This window comes from Hypanus sabinus, chromosome 4 (genome assembly GCF_030144855.1).
Source record: "Hypanus sabinus isolate sHypSab1 chromosome 4, sHypSab1.hap1, whole genome shotgun sequence".
NCBI lineage: Eukaryota > Metazoa > Chordata > Chondrichthyes > Myliobatiformes > Dasyatidae > Hypanus > Hypanus sabinus.
This window is the reverse complement of record NC_082709.1, coordinates 10,476,139-10,496,098: the sequence shown is the minus strand read 5'-3', so window position 1 is coordinate 10,496,098 and position 19,960 is coordinate 10,476,139. Positions and strand designations below refer to the sequence as shown.

Here is a 19,960-nt window from a genome sequence, read left to right as displayed (position 1 = left end):
TTTTAACATTGAATTACCAAGATACAAATCAATATTTTCTGTCTTCTTTGCACCAAATATTTTCTGAACTTTGGGTTGCTGTCAGAAAATGAAAAGAAGGAAATACTTAATGCTTTAAAGAGAAAGGCTGTGTTAGTATAGGTATACCATGAGCATACAGCAATGTGCAAAGGTCTCTGGCACAGAAACAGAGCCTATAAGAAGTACTTGCCCACCCTGGAAGTTTTCATTTTGTAGAGATCGGTTTTCACTTTGCAATTAGTCTGCAGGCAGTCATGGTGACACTCTCAGCGCACAGGTTTTGGTGTTTCTCTCTGGCACTGCTCACATTTAGATAGGACCCCATTGCTTGCCTCGGTCCTGATTGGCTACCCCTCCAGCTGAACTTGAATTACTGTCAGCATCCTGTAAACTTGAACCAGTCTGGGCATTGAACCAATAGGGGCATGGCTGATTTAATTTTTTTTACCTTATTAATAATTAGTACATATATAATTCTCCTCCGACCTCGCTCATTAACAGGCACCTTCACCCACGGAGCTGCCACTCACTGGATGTTTCTTTACACAATTCTCTGTAAACTCAAGAAAGCCTTGAAAGGATTCACTCATAGCCTTCCGAAAATTCAACTGGGTGGCTGAGGAACATTTCTCAAAATTTGTAAAATATATATTAATACAACAAACTATAGCATAAAGAAAGACACATGAATCAACTTATGACCTTTTATTTTTGCCCAGAACATTGAAACTTCAGCAGTGATAAAAGCCTTTTAATTGATAACACCTCAAAATCTACACCTCAAATTTGCTCCAAATTGTGGTTCGATTCTCCAAAATCTTTGATAGTTTTGAAAGTGAATATACTGACTGACACCAGAGAAAGGAATAACATTGCTTATTTTCTATGATACAGCAAGAAAGGGATCACATCATATTTTACAGTAGCATCACTAGTACTATTTCCTCCTCATCATACTCAATCCCAAAATGATGCTAAAAGAGAGCTTTTGCTGGCTTGGTTTTATATAAACTGATCAGAAAATCAGATATAGCAGTTGGCATGTAGGAGAGAGGAATCCAAAAACACTTTGCATCTGTTCCAGCAGAGTACCGAGTACGAGGATGCAGAGAAATCAGAGCGTGATTCAGACACCACACCACTTTCATCAAATCTGGGTTTAATTGCCCCAACATTTTGGTCTGTGATTTTGCAGAGACTGTAAAAGAATATGAAAAGTACATTTAAAGAAAATTGTTTTTTATCTATGATGTTGATAAGCACCATATATAACATGCTACAGAACATTAGAGGCACATATCGTTTTCGCAAAGGAAGGGTGAAGTTAGTTTTCAAGTAGATTTTATTTTCCTAGGAGTCCGCTAATTTTTGTGATGAGTTGTTGACTTGCGCAGTAAAGGCACACTCTCTGTGTTATGTTTTGTAATTGACTCAAAGGAAGATCTGGGAGTCCGAAATGCGGGTTTAACTTTGAGTTTACTTTCAGCGAGGCACACATGCATCACGTGTGTACACTGTCCTGTGTATGTTACTCAAAATGGGTTTTTTGGTTTGTTAAGAGTAGGAATGCTTCTTTGTCTGATAAGTGTTTCTCTCGCAGTTGTTTTGCTTGATACTTGTTGATATGGTAATTGTATTCATTTGTTAACCAATGGGGAATGTTATTTTGTCTTGTGAGGCTGGGAACTTGGGGGAGGTTTTTTTGCGGGCTTTTGGTAGAGAGCGGGAGGAAGACGTCGAGGAAGGTGGACGTGCGCTGCACTGCTCGGAAGACCACTGGGCGTAGTCCTAGGTGCGAAGATGTGGAGGTCGGAGGCAAGCGACGAGGGGTCGAATGGTTCGATGTTTGAGCTCCAACGATGTGCACTAAACTGACTGAACTTTGATAAGTTGGCGCCTTTTTGTTTTTTTCCCTTGCATATATATTGTATTGCCTAATACTCTTTTAATCTTAGTAAACTCTTTAAAGTGTATTTCATAACGGTATTTGTTGTGGGTTTGATACTGTGGGCGGGCGCGAGGCATAAACTCGATTCTCACAGCACCTGCGTGTACGGGAGGTGGGATTGGTGTGTGGCTGGATCTCCTTTTCCCCTAGACATATACCAGCTTGTTGGGCAAGTGTTACATGTGGTAGCATGATGACGTTTGTAATTAGCATATTTTAACATTTTACCCATCATGAATAAACAAAACCGATTAATCAATTAATATCTACATAAGATTACTCAAATATTATTGAAGCACACAACAATCTGTATGCTCTCAGAAGACAAAATAGGTGGAGTTCCTGCCTCTTGTTGCAAGTAATGGCTCTTGCTACCTGAAATTAAACAGGAAGTCCCCGGCAGACATCAATTTTTATATCTCCCGCCCCTCACATAAATAAAACCCCATGTTATTACTCCTCGTGTCTCTTGCAACCCAGATGACTGAGGAAGGACTTAATGGATTCTTTTTCTTCAATTGATGCTGGGTATATCGGCTTCCTCTCCCTTCCGGGAGACTGCATGGAGCTGCTGCTGGTGGGCTGATAATTTAAGAAACTGGGATGCAACCATGCAATGTAGAATTAACGGACCACCTGAACTCTTTCTTCCCATTCATTTGCATTTTTATGACATATAGAATTACTGAAACTATGTGTATTAATGCTCTAAGTTGTGGTTCCATTCTCTGATGTCTTTGACAGTTTTCAAAGTCAAGATTCCTGACTGACACTATTGTGGTGAACTACATATACCTGTCTGGACACGCCCCCTGCTGACTGCTCCTGTGGCTCCTCCCACAGACCCCGGTATAAAGGCGATTGAGGCCTGAGCCCGGCCTCTCAGTCTCCAGGATGTAGTATAGTGGTCAACTACTGCTTGTTCTTTCTTCCAGGCAATGAAAGCAGATATCTCACCTCACTTCTCAGAGAGTTATTGATGGTGCATCAACTACCAAAAGGGTCACCTATTTTCTATGATACAGGAAAAAAGGGATTTTTAAATTAAATTTTACATCAGTGTCACTATAGACACATCTACTGTTGTTTAAAGTCTACAGACACAGCAGTAAATAAGGTTGAAAGAGTACAGAGAAAATTTACAAGGATGTTGCCGGATTTGAAAGACCTGAGTTATAAGAAAGTATTAAATGAGTTAGGACTTTATTCCCTGGATCATGAAAGATTGAGAGGAGATTTGGTATACAAAATTAGGAGGGGTATAGGTCAGGTAAAGGCAAGCAGGCTTTGCAACCAGAGGTCATGGGGTAAGAGTGAAAGATGAAAAGTTTAAAGGGAACCTGAGGGGAAACTTCTTCACTCAGAGGGTTGAACAACCTCCTGAGCAAAAGGAAAAGAGACCACAGGTTGCAGCCAACTGTGCAATTGTTGAGTTGTAAATGCTAATATGAAATGCTTGAAGTGGGATGTGAGGCCTTCTTCAAAATTAGCATCTTGTACCTTCAAGTTTTTATTGCAAAGACTGGTTTACAAGGTTAACACAGATGGTTGATAACAAAGGAGAGATACAGTGCTGCAGTTGTGCTGCTGAAAGATAGATGCTTTGTGTGGGAGGATGAGCTAGGAAAGATGGCGGCATCAGTTTTTGCAGACCCAGGCAACCTTCCAGTTTGTTCAAGGGACAGTTTTTCCTTCTTCTCTTGTGTCTTTCTTTTCTGTTCAAGGTGTCTGGGGTTCTGTCAGAGCCTGTGATATACTGCTCAAACTACAGTTCATCACAAGCAGTGGGTCTTTGAACCGGCTGCGCAGCTCGGTGCTTTCCTATCTCCAGGAGCAGGCTGCAAGACTTGCACCTTTGTGTCTGGCCCCGCAGACGACCAGTTCCTCCCTGATATCGCCACTGAAACGTCATTGGAGACTGAAATATTGGGACAGCAGACAGTGTGTGCTGCTGTCAGAAGAAGGACTCTGTACTCAATTCAAACTCTAACCTCCCCCTCCAAACCAATGGTTTGTGAAAGCTGGCAGGGTACTTGGAGAAGTGACTTGGCAGATTGCAACACTGGGCCAGAAATCTCTCTCTCTCTCCCTCTCCCTCCCTCCCTAGCTCGATGGAGAGAAAGAGAAAACCTGCCTGAGGCACCAAAGTGCTGATTATGGACTGTAGGTTTTGATGGAACTCCAGATCAAGGTCTTTCTGGGGATTTTGCTATTGCCTGCATGAGGGGAAGTGCTTCAGCTGCTATTTCTGCGTGGATGGCGTGAGGGAGAGGCTGGGCTTTACGTTTCTGATGTTTCTATCATTCATTCTTTGGGGTTTATTGTGTTGTGAATGTCTGTGAAGAATAAGAATTTCAGGCTGTATACATTCTCTATATTAAATTAAACCAATTTATTTGAACAATTTATATACTGTATAAACATAAAAAAACTAATGAAAATGGAAAAACATCTAAATATATATAAAATAAAAACAACTAACCTTTATCCATGTAATCAACCCCATAGTCTTCTCGTACCTCTGGTGGTAATCTACTCCAGAGCTTGTACATTTGCTTCAGTAGGCAGTCTGTATCAGTCAAGGGTGTTTTGAAAATGCCTGGCTCAATACAAGCTACTTTCACTCCAAAACACTTGATATCTCTCCTGCAAAATTACAAAATAAAACTGTCATGTTGTTGAAAACTTTTATCTATTGGCTTTTGTTTACTTTGTCCTTGTTTATTTTACGTAAAACACAGTTCATGCTGCTTTAAATGATAGACTATGAGGAGAACCAGTCAATCTTTTGTGAAGGAATAATAATAACAACATATTCACAGAACGCTTTCCAACAGACGATGTAATTACAGGTGATTTACAAACAATAAAGTTAAAAATGAAAATAAAATACTAAACAATGTTCGTAAAAAGCAAGGTGTAATAATTAGGTAACACACACAAAATGGCGGAGGAACACATCAGGTCAGCCAGCATCTATGGAAATGTTTACAGTCGCTATTTCTGGTCAAGATTTCTGCCTTAAGTATTCCCAGTGATTTGGCCTCCATGGCCACATGAGGCAATGAATTCCACAGATTAACCACTCTCTAGCTAATGAAATTCCACCTCATCTCTGTTCTAAATGGATGTCCCTCTATTCTGAGTCTGTGTCCTCTGGTCTTGGACTCCTCCACCACAGGAAACGCCTCCACATACTCTCTGTCAAGGCCCTTTGACAATCAATGTTTCAATGAGATCACCCCTCAATCTTCTGAATTTCAGTGAATAGACACCTGGAGCCAGCAAACACTCCTTGTATGACAAGCCTTTCAATTCCAGAATCATTTTTGTGAACCTTCATTGAACCCACCCCAATAACAGCAAATTCTTTCCCAGATAAGGGGCCCAAAACTGCTCACAGTAATCCAAGTGAGGCCTCACCAGTGGTTTATAAACCCTCAAAAGTACATCCTTGCTTTATATTCAAATCCCCTTGAAATGAATGTTAACGTTACATTTTCCTTCCTCACCACAGACTCAGACAAAACAATTAATCTTTATGGAATCCTGCATGAGCACTCCCAAGTCCCTTTGTACCTCAAATTTTTGAATTTTTTCTCCATTTAGAAAATATTCTTCCCTTTTATTTCTTCTACCAAAGTGCATGACTATTCACTTCCCAACACTGTATTCCATCTGCCAATTATTTGCCCATTCTCTAAATCTGTCCAAGTCCTTCTGTAGCCTTTCATCTTCCTCAAAACTACCTGCCCCTCCATGTAAATACATATTGTCTGCAAACCTGGCCACAAAGTCATCAATTCTGTCATACAAATCATAGATATGTAACATAAAAAAGCAGTCCCAACACATAATCCTGTTGTACACCACTAGTCACTGGCAGACAACTGGAAAAAGCTTGCATTATTCCCATTATTTCCCTCTTGCCGATCAACCACTGCTTTATCCACACTGGTATCTTTCCTGTCATACAATGGGCTTCTGAAGCAGCCACATGTGTGGCAACTTGTTAAAAGCTTTCAGAAAATCCAAGTATTCAACATCCACCAGTTCTCCTTTATCTATCTTGCTCGTTGTTTCTTAAGAATCAACTCTAACATCTTCCCAACCACTGAAGTCAGACTGAATGGCCTACAATTTCCATTCTTCTGCCTCCTCCCTTCTGGAAGAGTGGAGTGACAGTTGCAATTTTCCATTCTTCCAAAACCACGCCAGAAACAGCTGGTTCCTGAAAGATCATTAGTAATGCCTCCAGAATGTCTTCAGCTACCTCTTTCAGAATGCTGGGATGTACACCGTATGGTCCAGGTAACTTAGCTACCTTCAAACCTTTCAGTTTCCCAAGAACTTCTCCTTAGTAATGGCAACTTCACTCACTTCAATCCCCTGACATCCTTGAAACTCTGGCATACTGCTAGTGTCTTCTACAGTGAAGACTGACTCAAAATTATCATTCAGTTCATCCGCCATTTCCTTCTCCCCCATCACTACCTCTCTCGTCTCGCCTCATTTTCCAGCGGTCTAGTATCTACTCTCACCTCTCATTTATGCTTTATATATCTCAGGAAACTTTTGGTATCCTCTTTAATATTATTGGCTAGCTTTACTTCAGATTTCATCTTTTCATTCTTAATGACTGTCTTTGTTGCCATCTGTTTGTTTTTAAAAGCTCCCCAAATCCTCGAACTTTCCAGTAGTTTTTACTCTGTAATATGCCCTCTCTTTAGTGTTGATGTGGACTTTGACTTCTCTTGTCAACCACAGTGCCATCATCTATATTTAGAGTACCTCTTCTTCTTTGGGATGTTTATATCTGTTGCCTTCTGAATTGCAATTCCAGCCATTGCTATTCTGCCATCATTTCTAGCAGAGTTCTTTTACAATCAGATTTGGCCAGCTCCTCTCTCATGCCATAATTACTGGCCCTTAAGGGTTCCGTTACCTTGAATTCTCTAATTAATTAATTGGGCAATTCCCAATCCAGAAGAGCTGATCACTACAAACTCCTCTACAAAGCCATCTCACAGACACTCCCGAAATACCCCTCTGGGACCTGATTTTCCCAATTTACTGGCATATTGAAATCCCCCTTGACTATTGTAACATTGCCTTGTTGGCATGTATTTTTTAGCTCTCATAGTAACTTGTAGACCACATCTTTACTACTGCTTGGGGGTCTGCATGTAGCTCACATTAGGGTCTTTTCACTATTGAATGCCTTAGCTCTACGCACAGTGTTTCAACACCATCTGGTCCTATGTCACCTCTTTCTAATGATTTGATTTCTTTCTTTTTTTTTACCAACAGAGCCAAACACCTCCCATTCTGCCTACCCGTGTGTCCTTTCAATACAATGTGTATGCTTGGATGTTAAGCTCTCCACTACAATGTTCTTTCAGCCACAATTCAGTCATGCCCCCAACGCCATGCATGCCAGTCTACAAGTTCTTCCACCTTGTTCTGTCTACTGTGCATATTCAATCCTGTATCCAGCCATTTAGATTTTGTCCACCTGTCAGCACTGCAACTCATTCTGTTGACTGCAATTTTGCCCTATCATCAGCCTCTCTTTGCTCGCAGTCACATTACACACTGCCTCTGTTTGTTAACCAACTACCTAATCCTTAGCACTATCACTCCAGTTCCATTCCCTTGCCAAATTTGTTTAAGCCCAACCCAACAGTTTGAACAAACCAGCCCGCAAGGATATTAGACTGCTCAGTTTCAGGTGCAAACCATCCCTTTTGTACAGGTGATACCTTCCCCAGAAGTGACCCCAATGATCCATAAATCTGAAATCCTGCCCTCTACACCAGATCCTCCGGCACACACTCATCTGCTAAATCATCCTAATGGATGTCACTCCTATTAATACCTAAACATACTTTTATTTGACCTGTTACACTGTCATTTTATGAAGTTTCCTGTGAATCCACAGAGTCTAAAGGGAGCAGGACATTTACAAGCACCCTGGTCCAGCTGCAAAGATGACTATTTCCTGGCCCCTGGTGCTCTGGTCTCCAAGCCCTGGTACCAGCTCTTGGCTCAGGGCTCACTCTCAGTACCTGGCTGATATTCTGGAGCAGGAGCAAGTCAAGATTGTGAACCACCAGGATTCACAAAAAACAAAATGCCAGATTAAATTAATTTTACTGTATTATGTTGAAATATCAAGGAGAGCATCTTAATTTCAAACTCAACTGAGACTGTCGTTGAAGGCTTCTACACCAAATTTAGAGATGCAATATGGTCCACTTATAGGGCTGACCCTTCCAAATATACTTGCAACATTTACTATTCTGCCTCGTGCCCTCTTTATCAGCGGAAGTACACTCAGTGTGACCTCAATAAGTCCAATCAGGTTGACATTCAGCGCGGGTTTGAAATCACTTATCGTAAGCCAGTCAATAAGTGCAGTGGGCTGAAAAATGCCAGCACAGTTAACCAGCCCCCAGAGACTTAGAACTGTTGAAATGAACAAAAAAAAGATTTATTGTCAGATTAACCTTTATTATAATTGATTGGTCCTAATACTGTCACACATAAAACTCACATTGAAGCAAAAATATATTATATATACAGTCGGCCCTCCTTATCCGTGGGGAATTGGTTCCGGGACCCCCCGCAGATGCCAAAAAACACGGTTGCTCAAGTCAGTGGACTTTAGGACCTGGCAGAGCTCCAGACCTTATTTAACCTGTCTCAGTGTGGTGGACTTAAGGACCTGGCAGATCTCCGGAGCTTACTTAAACTGTATCAGTCTGGTGGACTTTAGGACCCAGTGGAGCTCCAGAGCTTATTTAATCTGTGTCAGTGTGGTGGACTTAAGGACCTGGCAGAGCTCAGGACCTGTCGCCCACAGTGTTTCTTTTCCGTTGACAGAAAATAATCACGATTGGAAATAAAGTGGAAATAATAAAGCGGTTGGAAAGAGGTGAAATCCCATCAGTCACTGGAAAAGCGTTAGGCTACAGTCAGTCAAAGATCGGAACAATTTTAAAGGATAAAGTGAGAATAATGGAGCATGTGAAGGCCCTGTCCCGATGAAAGCTACAATTATTACTAAGCAACGCAGTGGTTTAATTATTGAAATACATATGTTTCTTAAGTGTTTTTTTATGCATAGGAAGGTAAAATAGATACTATATACTAAGACAAACGTTTGACTAACTGACGCTAAATAATACCGGATGTACCTGTTCCGACTTAGACAACTTCCATTTATTTTTCGATTCCTCATCTGCAGTAACCTATGCACATCTTCACGTATACTTTAAATCATCTCTAGGTTACTTATAATACCTAATACAATGTAAATATGATGTAAATAGTTGTTATACTGTATTGTTTAGGAAATAATGACAAGAAAAAGAAGTCTGTGCATGCTCAAACAACAAGTGCTGGGGAGAGAACTTCTGGGTTTTCCCGATCCGCGGTTGGTTGAATCCACGCATGCAGAACCCGTGGATAAGGAGGGCCGACTGTATATCTATACATACACAGACACACACACTTATACACAATCCACATACAAAACGTTAATGCTGTTGCCTTAGTGTTAAAGTTTCATCATGTTCCTTGTCTTATATTCAAATTCTTGATGGACATTGGTGGAGTAATGGATGAATAGTGACTATTAAAGTGTCTAATTGATTTAGAGGGATATGCTGAACACTGTGTTAACGAACACGTACTGTTTGAATAAAAACAGGCTGAGTTAATGTCATGAGAACAAAAGATCAAAGAGTTTGACTGTTTCTGGGTCTCTCTACGCTTATGACACTTGTATTTACTGGTGCCTTTCACTGATTTGTTGGACTTGGCACTGACTGGAAATCACGACCAGAGTTGGGACCCGGGGTGGTTTCATGAGTGAGTTGGAAATCAGAGTTTCCCCTGACACAGCAACAAGTAGTATTTAAGAATCGTGAGCTCTGAAATCTTTGTATTTAGTGTGGATTATTTGTGCTTTCTATCTTATGAAAATAAAGAGGCTTAAATTACTTTATTGTGCTTGTATGCTTGTTAGCACATCTCTTGGAAACAGAGTTTGTTTGGGTCTAATCAACCAAACCCTGGGGATTCTCCATTTTGTAGCATATAGAGTAAGTCGTGTTCCTAGCGGCTCTCTCTTTTAATATATTTTACATCCCATTAACAGATCCCTTTTAGTTTTGATGATTTATTGCTTCTGCTGAAGGATTTATTATTTCTATTGAAGGATTTATGACTTAATTACAATGGCCAAAAAAAGTCATTCTGGTATTGAACTGAGAAGCAGCAAGACTTTTCCTGAAATGGAGCAAACGGAACAAACCAAGAAAACGGAGGAATCTGTTACACTAGCAGGAATATTTTCTTCAATATAAGACAGGAAATGGGAATTTGGATCGCTTAATATTAAAATTGATAAGCTGGCTGGTTCAAACGGGAAGCTTGAAAAAGCTATTTCTACGATTCAAGACTCTGGAAAAATTTGGACTCTCAGCTTCAAACACTTCAGCAGACTACAACCCAAACTGAGAATGAGCATGATCTATTCAAGCAAACTATTAAAGATCAAGGAATGAAGATATCTTTGATGGAAAAGAAAATCAATCAAATTACTTCGGAACTATCTAAAACAAAGAAAAGAATGGTTGATTTAGATAGTAGAGGGCGTCGGCGGAATCTGCGTATTCTGGGACTGCCTGAAAATACTGAAGCTGGCGATCTGTTAAAGTTCTTCTCAGATATGTTGTACTCACTTTTCAATGCGACCCTTGAAACTAGCCCCTTAATTGATAGAGCCCACAGAATTCCATTTTCTCGGCGTTCACCCGAATTACATCCTCGAGTAGTTGTACTTTCTTTGCATTATTATATGACTAAAGAAGCTATTCTTCGAGAAGCCAGAAAGAGGCGGAAATTAATCATTAATTCAACACAGATTCATATAGTTGAAGACTATCCTCCCGAAATCGTTGCTGAAAGAAATATCAAGAAGTTATGAGTGAAATGTATAAATTAGATTTAAATCCCTCCCATCGCTTTCCTGCAAAGCTGATAATTTTTCCTGAAAAATCTCAGTCACTGAGAATCTACTCTCCTCAGGAGGGATGGGAGTATATTAAAAACCTTAAAGTTAAGCCTATTGAATAAAATATTAAAGTTATTCCGATTACTCAATAGGCAATTTTGAAGTATTTGCTGTATAAGTTGTTTATGGAGCTTCTGAGTTAAGTACGTTCTATACCCTTTCATTCTTTGGTATGGGGCGTGGCTGATATAATTTTTTTACCTTATTAATAATTAGTACATATATAATTGTTTTGTAGGGAACCTTTATAGTATTATAATTTAATGGTCCATGTGGGACCTGTTGTGTATTAATCTTTTTATTTATTTTATTTGTTTCAATACTTATAGTTTTAGGTCTGTTATATATATACTCATTTACTCATTATATTGTTTGTAATATTATTTGCTCGGATTTATTCCTTTTTTTGAATATGTGTTTAAGCTACTTAGCTGATTGTCAGATGGCCGTTGTTGATTATGTTTTTATTACTGTTAGACATAACATTATACTAGTTGAATTCTGTTTGTGCCTTTTATTACGGCTATTTTCCGTGGGATTTTTGCTTTATTTTAATATTCAGAGTTGCAAGATGGAGAACAGGGTTAAGAGTTATTGGTTAGCATGAGATCAACCTATCGATTCCTTAATTCTTATCTTCTGGGAGGCCGGGTCTATTTGAGTAGTTTTTTTTCTTGATTGGGCAGTTCTTTTGATGGATTTCTCTTTCGTAAATGCGTCACTCCTTCTGGTTTAATCTGTACTTGCGTAACATTTCTTTTATATAATTCAATTTTAAACATAGATGTTAATAAAATCAATATAATATCATGGAATTGGAACGGTCTCAATCACCCCATTAAGAGTAAAAAGATTTTTAAGAAATTAAAAACAATGCAGATATTATTTTTGCGCAAGAAAATCATATACGAAAACAGGATGAGGACAGGTTTTTCTGCTTCTGGGAAGGGCCTCTGTTCCACTTGCTGTCGGATAGTAAAATAAGAGGCGTTTCTATATTTCTTAGTCCCAAAATTTCTTTCGTACACTTCAATACTACTACTGATTCGATTGGAAGATATTTAATTCTTACTGGTTTATTATGCGAGCAAAAGGTAGCTCTGGTGTGTGTATACGCACCTAATGTAGATAATTCTGATTTTTTTAAGAAACTTTTTTCAGAGTTACCAAATCTCAGCAAGTTGATCATGGGTGGTGACTTTAATTGTTGCTTAAATCCGGCGATCGACGGGTCATCAACCAATCCGTCGCTTCCTAATAAAGCGGCAGCTTGTATTAACCCCTTTTTATTAGAGTGTCGCTATTTGGAGCCATTTTGGCGACCCACTTTCTGCGCAGGCGCACCGGCTCACAAATAGCCCGCGCCCGGGGGAAGACTTTGGTGAGACGCCTCTGACATCATTTCCGCCCGGAGAGGGCGGGCGCTAGGGATTAAAATACCAGCACCGCCAAGTTTGAATAAACTAGTCTCGAAACGACTTGCCGACCGTGTGTAGCACATCGTTACTCACGGACGTCCGCTTTAGTTTTCCTTCTCAAGGCTGCTGAATATGAGATGATCTGTCCCCTCAGAAAATATTTCAACACGTCCCATATAACCAGATTTGCCATTCCTTATGTTGTATTAAATTCGAAAAATATAGAAATTTTCTCCTTGATAAAATTTACAAAAGCTGGCTCCCGTAACAGTACGGGATTCCGTCTCCACGGTGAGACTTTCCGAAAGCTGAAGGGTTAACTTTAAAGGCGCGTGACCCGAGAGCGCGATGATGTCATACGCAGACTCGACAACGGAGTTAACCGACGAGCATCTCACGATCAGTTCGAGAATACTTGTGATGGACGTGTGAGAAGAAAAGAGAAATCTTTATCATTGGGGCGCTTATAGTGTAGCGATGTGCTACACACAGAGCGAGAGACGACACGCAGTCGGGCCCCAGCGCCCGCCCTCTCCGGCGGAAATGACGTCAGAGGTGTCTCACCAAAGTCTTCCCCCGCGCGCTGGCTATGTGTGAGCTGGGTCGCCACAACGGCTTATTCATAAAATTAAACCGATAGATAAAGCGTATTCGGTTAAACCTTCTGAAGACCTATATAAAGAAAGGTTCGAACTTCAATCACAGTTTGATTTGCTTCTGACCTTTTAAATCTAAAAGTTTATATACATGGGGAAATATCTGCTAAGCTTTTAGCGGGTCAGTTGAAGGCTGGGATGGTCAGAAGACAGATTGTAAAAATTCGTCGACCAGATAGAACAGAAACATTAGATCCTTATGAAATTAATAAGATATTTATGGACTTCTATTCTAACCTTTATAAATCTGAATTCTCTGACAGCACTATTATTATGAATAGATTTTTGCAAAGGTTAAACATAACTCAAATTTCGATTCAAGATGTCGATATGTTAGATGCACCTATTAAACAAGAGGAGTAATCTACCTAATCCTCTATGCAATTAGGTAAAGCTCCGGGACCTGATAGTTATACAGTAGAATTTTACAAGACTTTTCATGAAATGCTTAAACCACATCTTCATCAAACGTTTACTGATTCTACATCCTCTGGGAACCTTCCTAAAACTTTTCATGAAGCACTAGTTTCATTGATTACAAAAAAAGGAAAAGACCCACTGGATTGTGTATCCTATAGACCTATTTCTTTACTGAATGTAGATTTTAAAATCCTCTCTAAGATTCTAGCAAATAGGCTTGAGAATATCTTGCCTAGTGTTATCTCAAACGGTCAAACAGTATTTATAAAAAATAGGTACCCACATTTTAATATTCAAAGATTGTTAATTATCATTTATTCTCCCTCAGCCAAAGAATCTGAATGTATTGTATCTTTGGATGCAGATATAGGATGGAATGGCCTTATCTATTTCAGGTTTTGAAAAGGTTTAGTTTTGGTCCAGGATTTATTTCCTGGATTAAATTGATTTATCATGCCCACCAGGGTTCGAACTAATCATCAAAAGTCTCTTTATTTTAGATTATATAGAGGTACCCGTCAGGGTTGTCCCCTTAGTCCTTTATTATTTAATTTGGCATTAGAACCACTTGCTATTGCTCTTAGGGATTCTAATTCTGTGCAGGGTATTAAGAGAAGGGATAAATTACATAAGGTTTCATTATACACAGATGATTTATTAGTTTAAATTTCAAATCTATTCCTTTTATGTTATCTATATTTATGGAATTCGGTATTTTTTCTGGATATAAACTTAATTTACATAAAAGTGAATTATTTCCTATAAATAATTATTCTGATTATTATGATCAAATACCTTTTAATATTGCCAAAAACCATTTTACTTACCTTGGTATCAAAATTACTAAAAATGTTAAAGATCTATATAGGAAAAATTTCTCCCCTTTAGTTGAATATACTCAACAGACGCATTCCAAATGGTCACCTATGTCGATGTCATTGATAGGTCAAATAAATGCTATAAAAATGGTTATTCTACCGAAAGTTTTATATATATATATTTCAAGCAGTTCCCTCTTTTGTTCCAAAAACAGTTTTTGATAAAATAGATTCTTGGATTTTGTCTTATGTTTGGAATAATAAAAGCTCTAGAGTGAATAAACTTTTATTGCAAAAATCAAAAAAAAAATGGAGGACTGGCTTTACCAAACTTTAGATTTTATAATTGGGCAATTAATATTTGTTATATTATTCTTTGGATTTATGATATAGGTGACCAAGATCGCCCTTCATGGTTACAGTTGGAGGAAAATTCAGTAATAGGGTTTTCATTAGCTTCTTTATTAGGAGCTCCCCTTCTGTTTTCGCTCTCCAAAATAGATCGACAAGCTCTCAACCCTATTTAAACTTTTTAAACTTTAAAAATTTGTTTTTAGTTTTGTAGATTTTTTGAATTAAATGATTTTCTACTTTCTAGTAATATTTATTCTAATTTCTTTTTTAAACCATCATCTTTGGATAAGGCTTTTTTAACATGGAAAATTAAGGGAATAAAAACTTTTATAGATTTGTTTTTGCAAGACTGTTTCATGTCCTTTTCACAGTTAATGGATAAATATGATATCTCTAATAAACATTTTTTCAGATATTTACAGGTTAGGAATTTTCTATGTGATTTTTTACTGAATTACCCCTCGGCCTGCTCTTTAAATTTGGCTTATGCTATTTTTCAATTTAAACCTTTTCAAGAACGATTAATTGCTATCATTTATAAACAGTTAATGAATGCGCACATGTCATCTAGTGATAGCGTTCAACACATCTGGGAAGTAGAACTTCAACATTCACTTTAAGACAATCAATGGAGTAAAATTTATTATTTAGTCAATAATTCATCTATCTGCGCACACCATATCTTAATTCAGTTTAAGGTAGTACACAGGGCCCATATATCCAAAGATAAATTGGCACATATTTTTCCTGATATAAGCCCTGTTTGTGACAGATGTAACGCAGAAGTGGCTACTCTAACTCATATGTTTTGGTCGTGTGTAAGTTTAAACAATTTTTGGAGGGATGTGTTTGGAATATTATCTAAAGTTATAGATGTGGATGTTCAACCTAATTCACTTACAGCAATTTTTGGGATTATTCCAGAGGAAGCAAGCAAAGTGTCTGCTTCCACTCAACATGTGATAGCTTTTCCAACTTTACTGGCTAGGAGAGCTATTTTGCTACACTGGAAAGAATCTAATCCGCCTACTGTTTTTTATTGGCCGTCCTCCATTATGTCATATCTAAGCTTGGAGAAAATTAGAAGCCGGACATTTGATACATCCTTTAATTTTGAACAAGTCTGGTGACTCTTTATTCAATATTTTCATATGATTGAATTATTTATTTATTTTTCTTTATTCTCTTTTGGGGAAAATCCTTATCTGTGAAGGTTCGGAGATGACTGGAAGGATGTTTTTTTCTCTCTTTTTTAAAATTTTATCCTCAATTGGACTGCCCAATCTTTCTTTTTCTTTTTCTTTCTTTCTCTTTTTTTATTTCAGTTTAGTTAGTGGTTTTTTTTTTCCTTTATCAAATAAAATTTCCAGTCTTGTTTTTATGATTGCTATGAGGAGTTGTAGTTTTTTTTGACCATTGTATATATAACAGTGTAATATTTTACCTATTTGATTTTGACATTATATACTTTGTTTTTGTTATTGCTGTTTATATGTATTTTATATTATCGGTTTGCTAAACTGCTCCTCAGATTTGCATATTCTTTATTTGAAAATCAATAAAAAGATTGAAAAATGAAATGAAATGAACCAAACCCACTACACACCCTCAAAAGAGTGAAAGTGCCACAGATCAAAAGGTTTCCAGGAATTTAAGGGAACTGACTCGCACTAGATGCAGGGACACCCTTTCTGTCTTCACTCAAGAACTTTCCCCGTTTCCTTAAGCTAGGCAGATAGGTAAACTCCAGTCCGGTCATAGTTGTAGTTTGAAGACTGGTTTAATGTTCACCAATGTATTACAGTACACACAGAGCTGAGTGAGATGGATCCAAATATTGATCAAAACTCCTTTGACTCCGAACAAAGAGCTTCCTACTTCTGAATGAATGAATATACAAGTCATTATAGAATGGCCGATCTGATGATGATGGTTAATTGCTAACAACACAAATACAAGTAATCAACAACAGCTGAAAACTTACGATTAGGCATTGAGAAATAAAACAGCAAGCTAAGTCGGCAGGGTGGAGTGGGGGGAATGGACATAACAGTCCCCCCAGAATCAGAAAGACAGGTGTATAAAAAGGGCCTGAAGAATCATTGGAGACCCGAGTCACCCCAACCACAAACTGTTCCAGCTGCTACCATCCGGGAAACGGTACCGCAGCATAAAATCAGGACCAACAGGCTCTGGGACAGCTTCTTCCACCAGGCAATCAGATGAATTATTTCATGCTGATGCAGTTGTATTTCTCTGTTATATTGACTGTCCTGTTGTGTGTACTATTTATTATAAATTACTATAAATTGCACATTTAGATGGAGATGTAACAAAAATCTTTACTCATGTATGTAAGGATATAAGAAATAGAGTCAATTCAATTCAAAAGTCTAAGAAATAAATTTAATCACAGCAGTGGATTCCGATTAATTGAGCCATCTGTTAATCAGTCCCCTATTTAACACAAAGAATAATAATAGATAATTGAGAAGACAGCCAGGATGCCCTTTGTTTATTTGGAACATCATGGTGTTTAATTGGGACAGGAGACTGTTGAACTGTTCCTAATTAGAGTCAGTTAATTGATGGTTTGTCTTTTTTTGTATACTTTTTTAACTATTTCATGAAACTTTGACCAATTGTGCTAGCCACTTACTTAAGCCAAAATGTGCTGATCCTGATATGTCCTAACTAAACAGAAATCAAAACAGAAGTCACTCCAAAGAAACTGGAATTTAATCAATAGACAAGTTATTTGGAATCAAATGACCTTGTCTCATGTCTCAGGGTGGAGTGCGTCTGTGCCCAGACTACCTTTACCGCGGCACTACTTCTCTACCACCTGACCCACACCCCTCCCTCGGCGCCCCTCTATCACCATTCCTATTTGCTCTCACCAGGTTACAGACTTGCCCCCTGCTCCACGTTCAGAATACAGTACTGTGCAAAAGTCTTAGATACCCTAGCTCTATGAGTATGTGTATATTATATTTATATATAAAAGCCCCTTCAAACAGAGAATTTACTAATATGGAATATTATCGTCTGACTCTTCAGTTCTGATGGAAATGTGATAGCTACCCTTTATCTATTTTACCAATCAACTTCCCAGCTCTTTACTTCACTCCCTCCCACTCTCTGAGTTTCAATTATCATTGGCCAACTTGCACATCTCCCTCCCCACCCACCAATCTTCTTACTCTGAATTCTCCATTCCTTTCCAGTCGGGTCTAGGAGCAAAACACCAACTGTTTATTCATTTCCATAGGTGCTGCTTGGCCTGCTGAATTCCTGCAGCATTTTGTTTTGTGGAACATCTTATCACTTATTTCTTCTCTCTATTTGGTATTGCATTGTGCTGCTGCCAGAAAATCGAGAAATTTTTCAACATAAGCCAGTTGGCTTAAAACTGATTTGATTACTGAAGATTTTCAAAACGCTTTTACTGCATTACATGTTTTTAAACCTATTAGACCCTCTTTATTTGATAAACAGGGACAGTTCACAGTGAGCAATGCAATCTAAGAATTGACAATTTTTTGTTTGGCAAAAATGAAGGTTTAAATTTAAATTACCTTTTCCCTTTACCTCTGATTTTACAAATTCTGCTGCCTTCCCAATGCTCTCAGAGTTGGTAACATCAAGTTGAAATGTTTTGAGTCTCGATGATGTCCTGCTCTTCAGTTCTTCAGCACCCTTCTCGGTAAAACAGGCAGCCAGAACATGGAATCCCTGCTGGTCCAGATGCTGGGCCAGAAGATTTCCAAAGCCAGAGTCACAGCCTGTGATGTACACGTACTTGTCAAATACATTTGTTATCTGTTTCCCGTCTCTGTACCGCCAGTACAGGAAGCAAAGTACCAGCGAAAGAATCAGATAGCCAAGCATTTCTGAAACCAGAGAAAAACACAGAGCGCCTCAGAATCATTGTACTTGAGAAACTATTTCAATTGTGTGAAGTCATTGAAAAATAATTCGGAGGTTCAACAAATGCATTGGGAAACACAAGAGTTCAGAAAATTTGTTGTAATTTATTGGGAGGTTAGATCCTACTGTAAGGGAAATATAGATGTGGTGATGAATTCTCAAACTAAGAAGTGTTTTGCCTGATCAGGAGTTGTTCACAATTGAAGCACAAGTGTCTAACCAATGGAATCAATATTGTGAAGTGCGATGTTTCATCATCTTTAACACACCGTAAGCTACGTAAGCTTAATTGGCTTATCCCTTCGACTCATCCAATCCATGCCAAACCCATTTAAACTGCCTACTCCCATCGACCTGAACCCGGACCATGGGCCGCCATACCCCTACCATCATAAACACTGAAATCAAGCTTGCACGCACCAGTTGTGCTGGCAGCTTGTTCCACACTCTCATGACCCTCTGAATGAAGAAGCTTCTCTTCGTGTTCCCCTTAAACTTTTCATCTTTCAACCTTAACCCATGACCTCTGATTGTAGTCCCACCCAACCTCAATAGAAAGAACCTGCTTGCATTTACCCTATCGATACCCCTCACAATTTTATATACCTCTATCAAATCTCCCCTCTACCTTGTACATTCCAAGAAATAAATTCTTAACCTATTTAATCTTTCCCTACCACTCAGGTCTTCTAGACCCAGTCATGTAGAACTTAATCCTGATAAGTTCAAAATGACGTTTTTGAAAAGTCAAATAAGGGTTTGTCATGTACAATAAATGTTCAGGCACTTGTCACGTACCCTGTGACTGGGTTAAAGAACCAACAGAAATGGAAAACACGTTGGAGTCTGGTATCACTATAAGCTAATAATGTTTATTAGTAAACTACGCAATAAATGCAAATATATTGAACAGGTTAGCAATGAGATGTGTGTGTGTGTGTGTGGAAATAGGAACAAAACTAGTCTTCTTCAAACCTAGGGGTAAATGGGTACAGTCTTACGATGATGAAGAGAGTTCAGTTCATGGTAGTTATTTGAGTAACGTTGGAGAGAGAGAGAAAAGGGAGAGGTTGCCAGCGATCTTCCTGTTGTCTTCCGAAATCCCTTTGTGGTCACCGACTGTGACCATAGCACGAACGACCATTCTTCAGTGGTGGAATTATAACCCAGGCAAGGGTGGACACACAAATAATTCCCCACCGATCGCACCCTTCCACACTGTGAGCCACAGATCGATTTCCCCAAATCGATCCTCCAAAACTCCACTTTCACTTGGGTGCACAAAGCTCGTTCATTGTCCGAACTGTGTGTGT

General features: G+C 38.7%; 1 protein-coding gene across 1 annotated transcript; it reads right to left on the bottom strand.

The window, feature by feature from the left end:
• Positions 1 to 711: 711 nt before the first annotated feature.
• On the bottom strand, positions 712 to 18,608 carry LOC132392484 (retinol dehydrogenase 16-like). Its single transcript, XM_059966381.1, has 4 exons — positions 18,296 to 18,608; positions 8,180 to 8,437; positions 4,452 to 4,622; positions 712 to 1,219 (listed from the first exon to the last, which is right to left on the bottom strand). Exons 1-4 carry the CDS (start codon positions 18,606 to 18,608, stop codon positions 996 to 998), a joined length of 966 nt encoding a protein of 321 aa, XP_059822364.1. The 3' UTR covers positions 712 to 995.
• Positions 18,609 to 19,960: the final 1,352 nt, after the last annotated feature.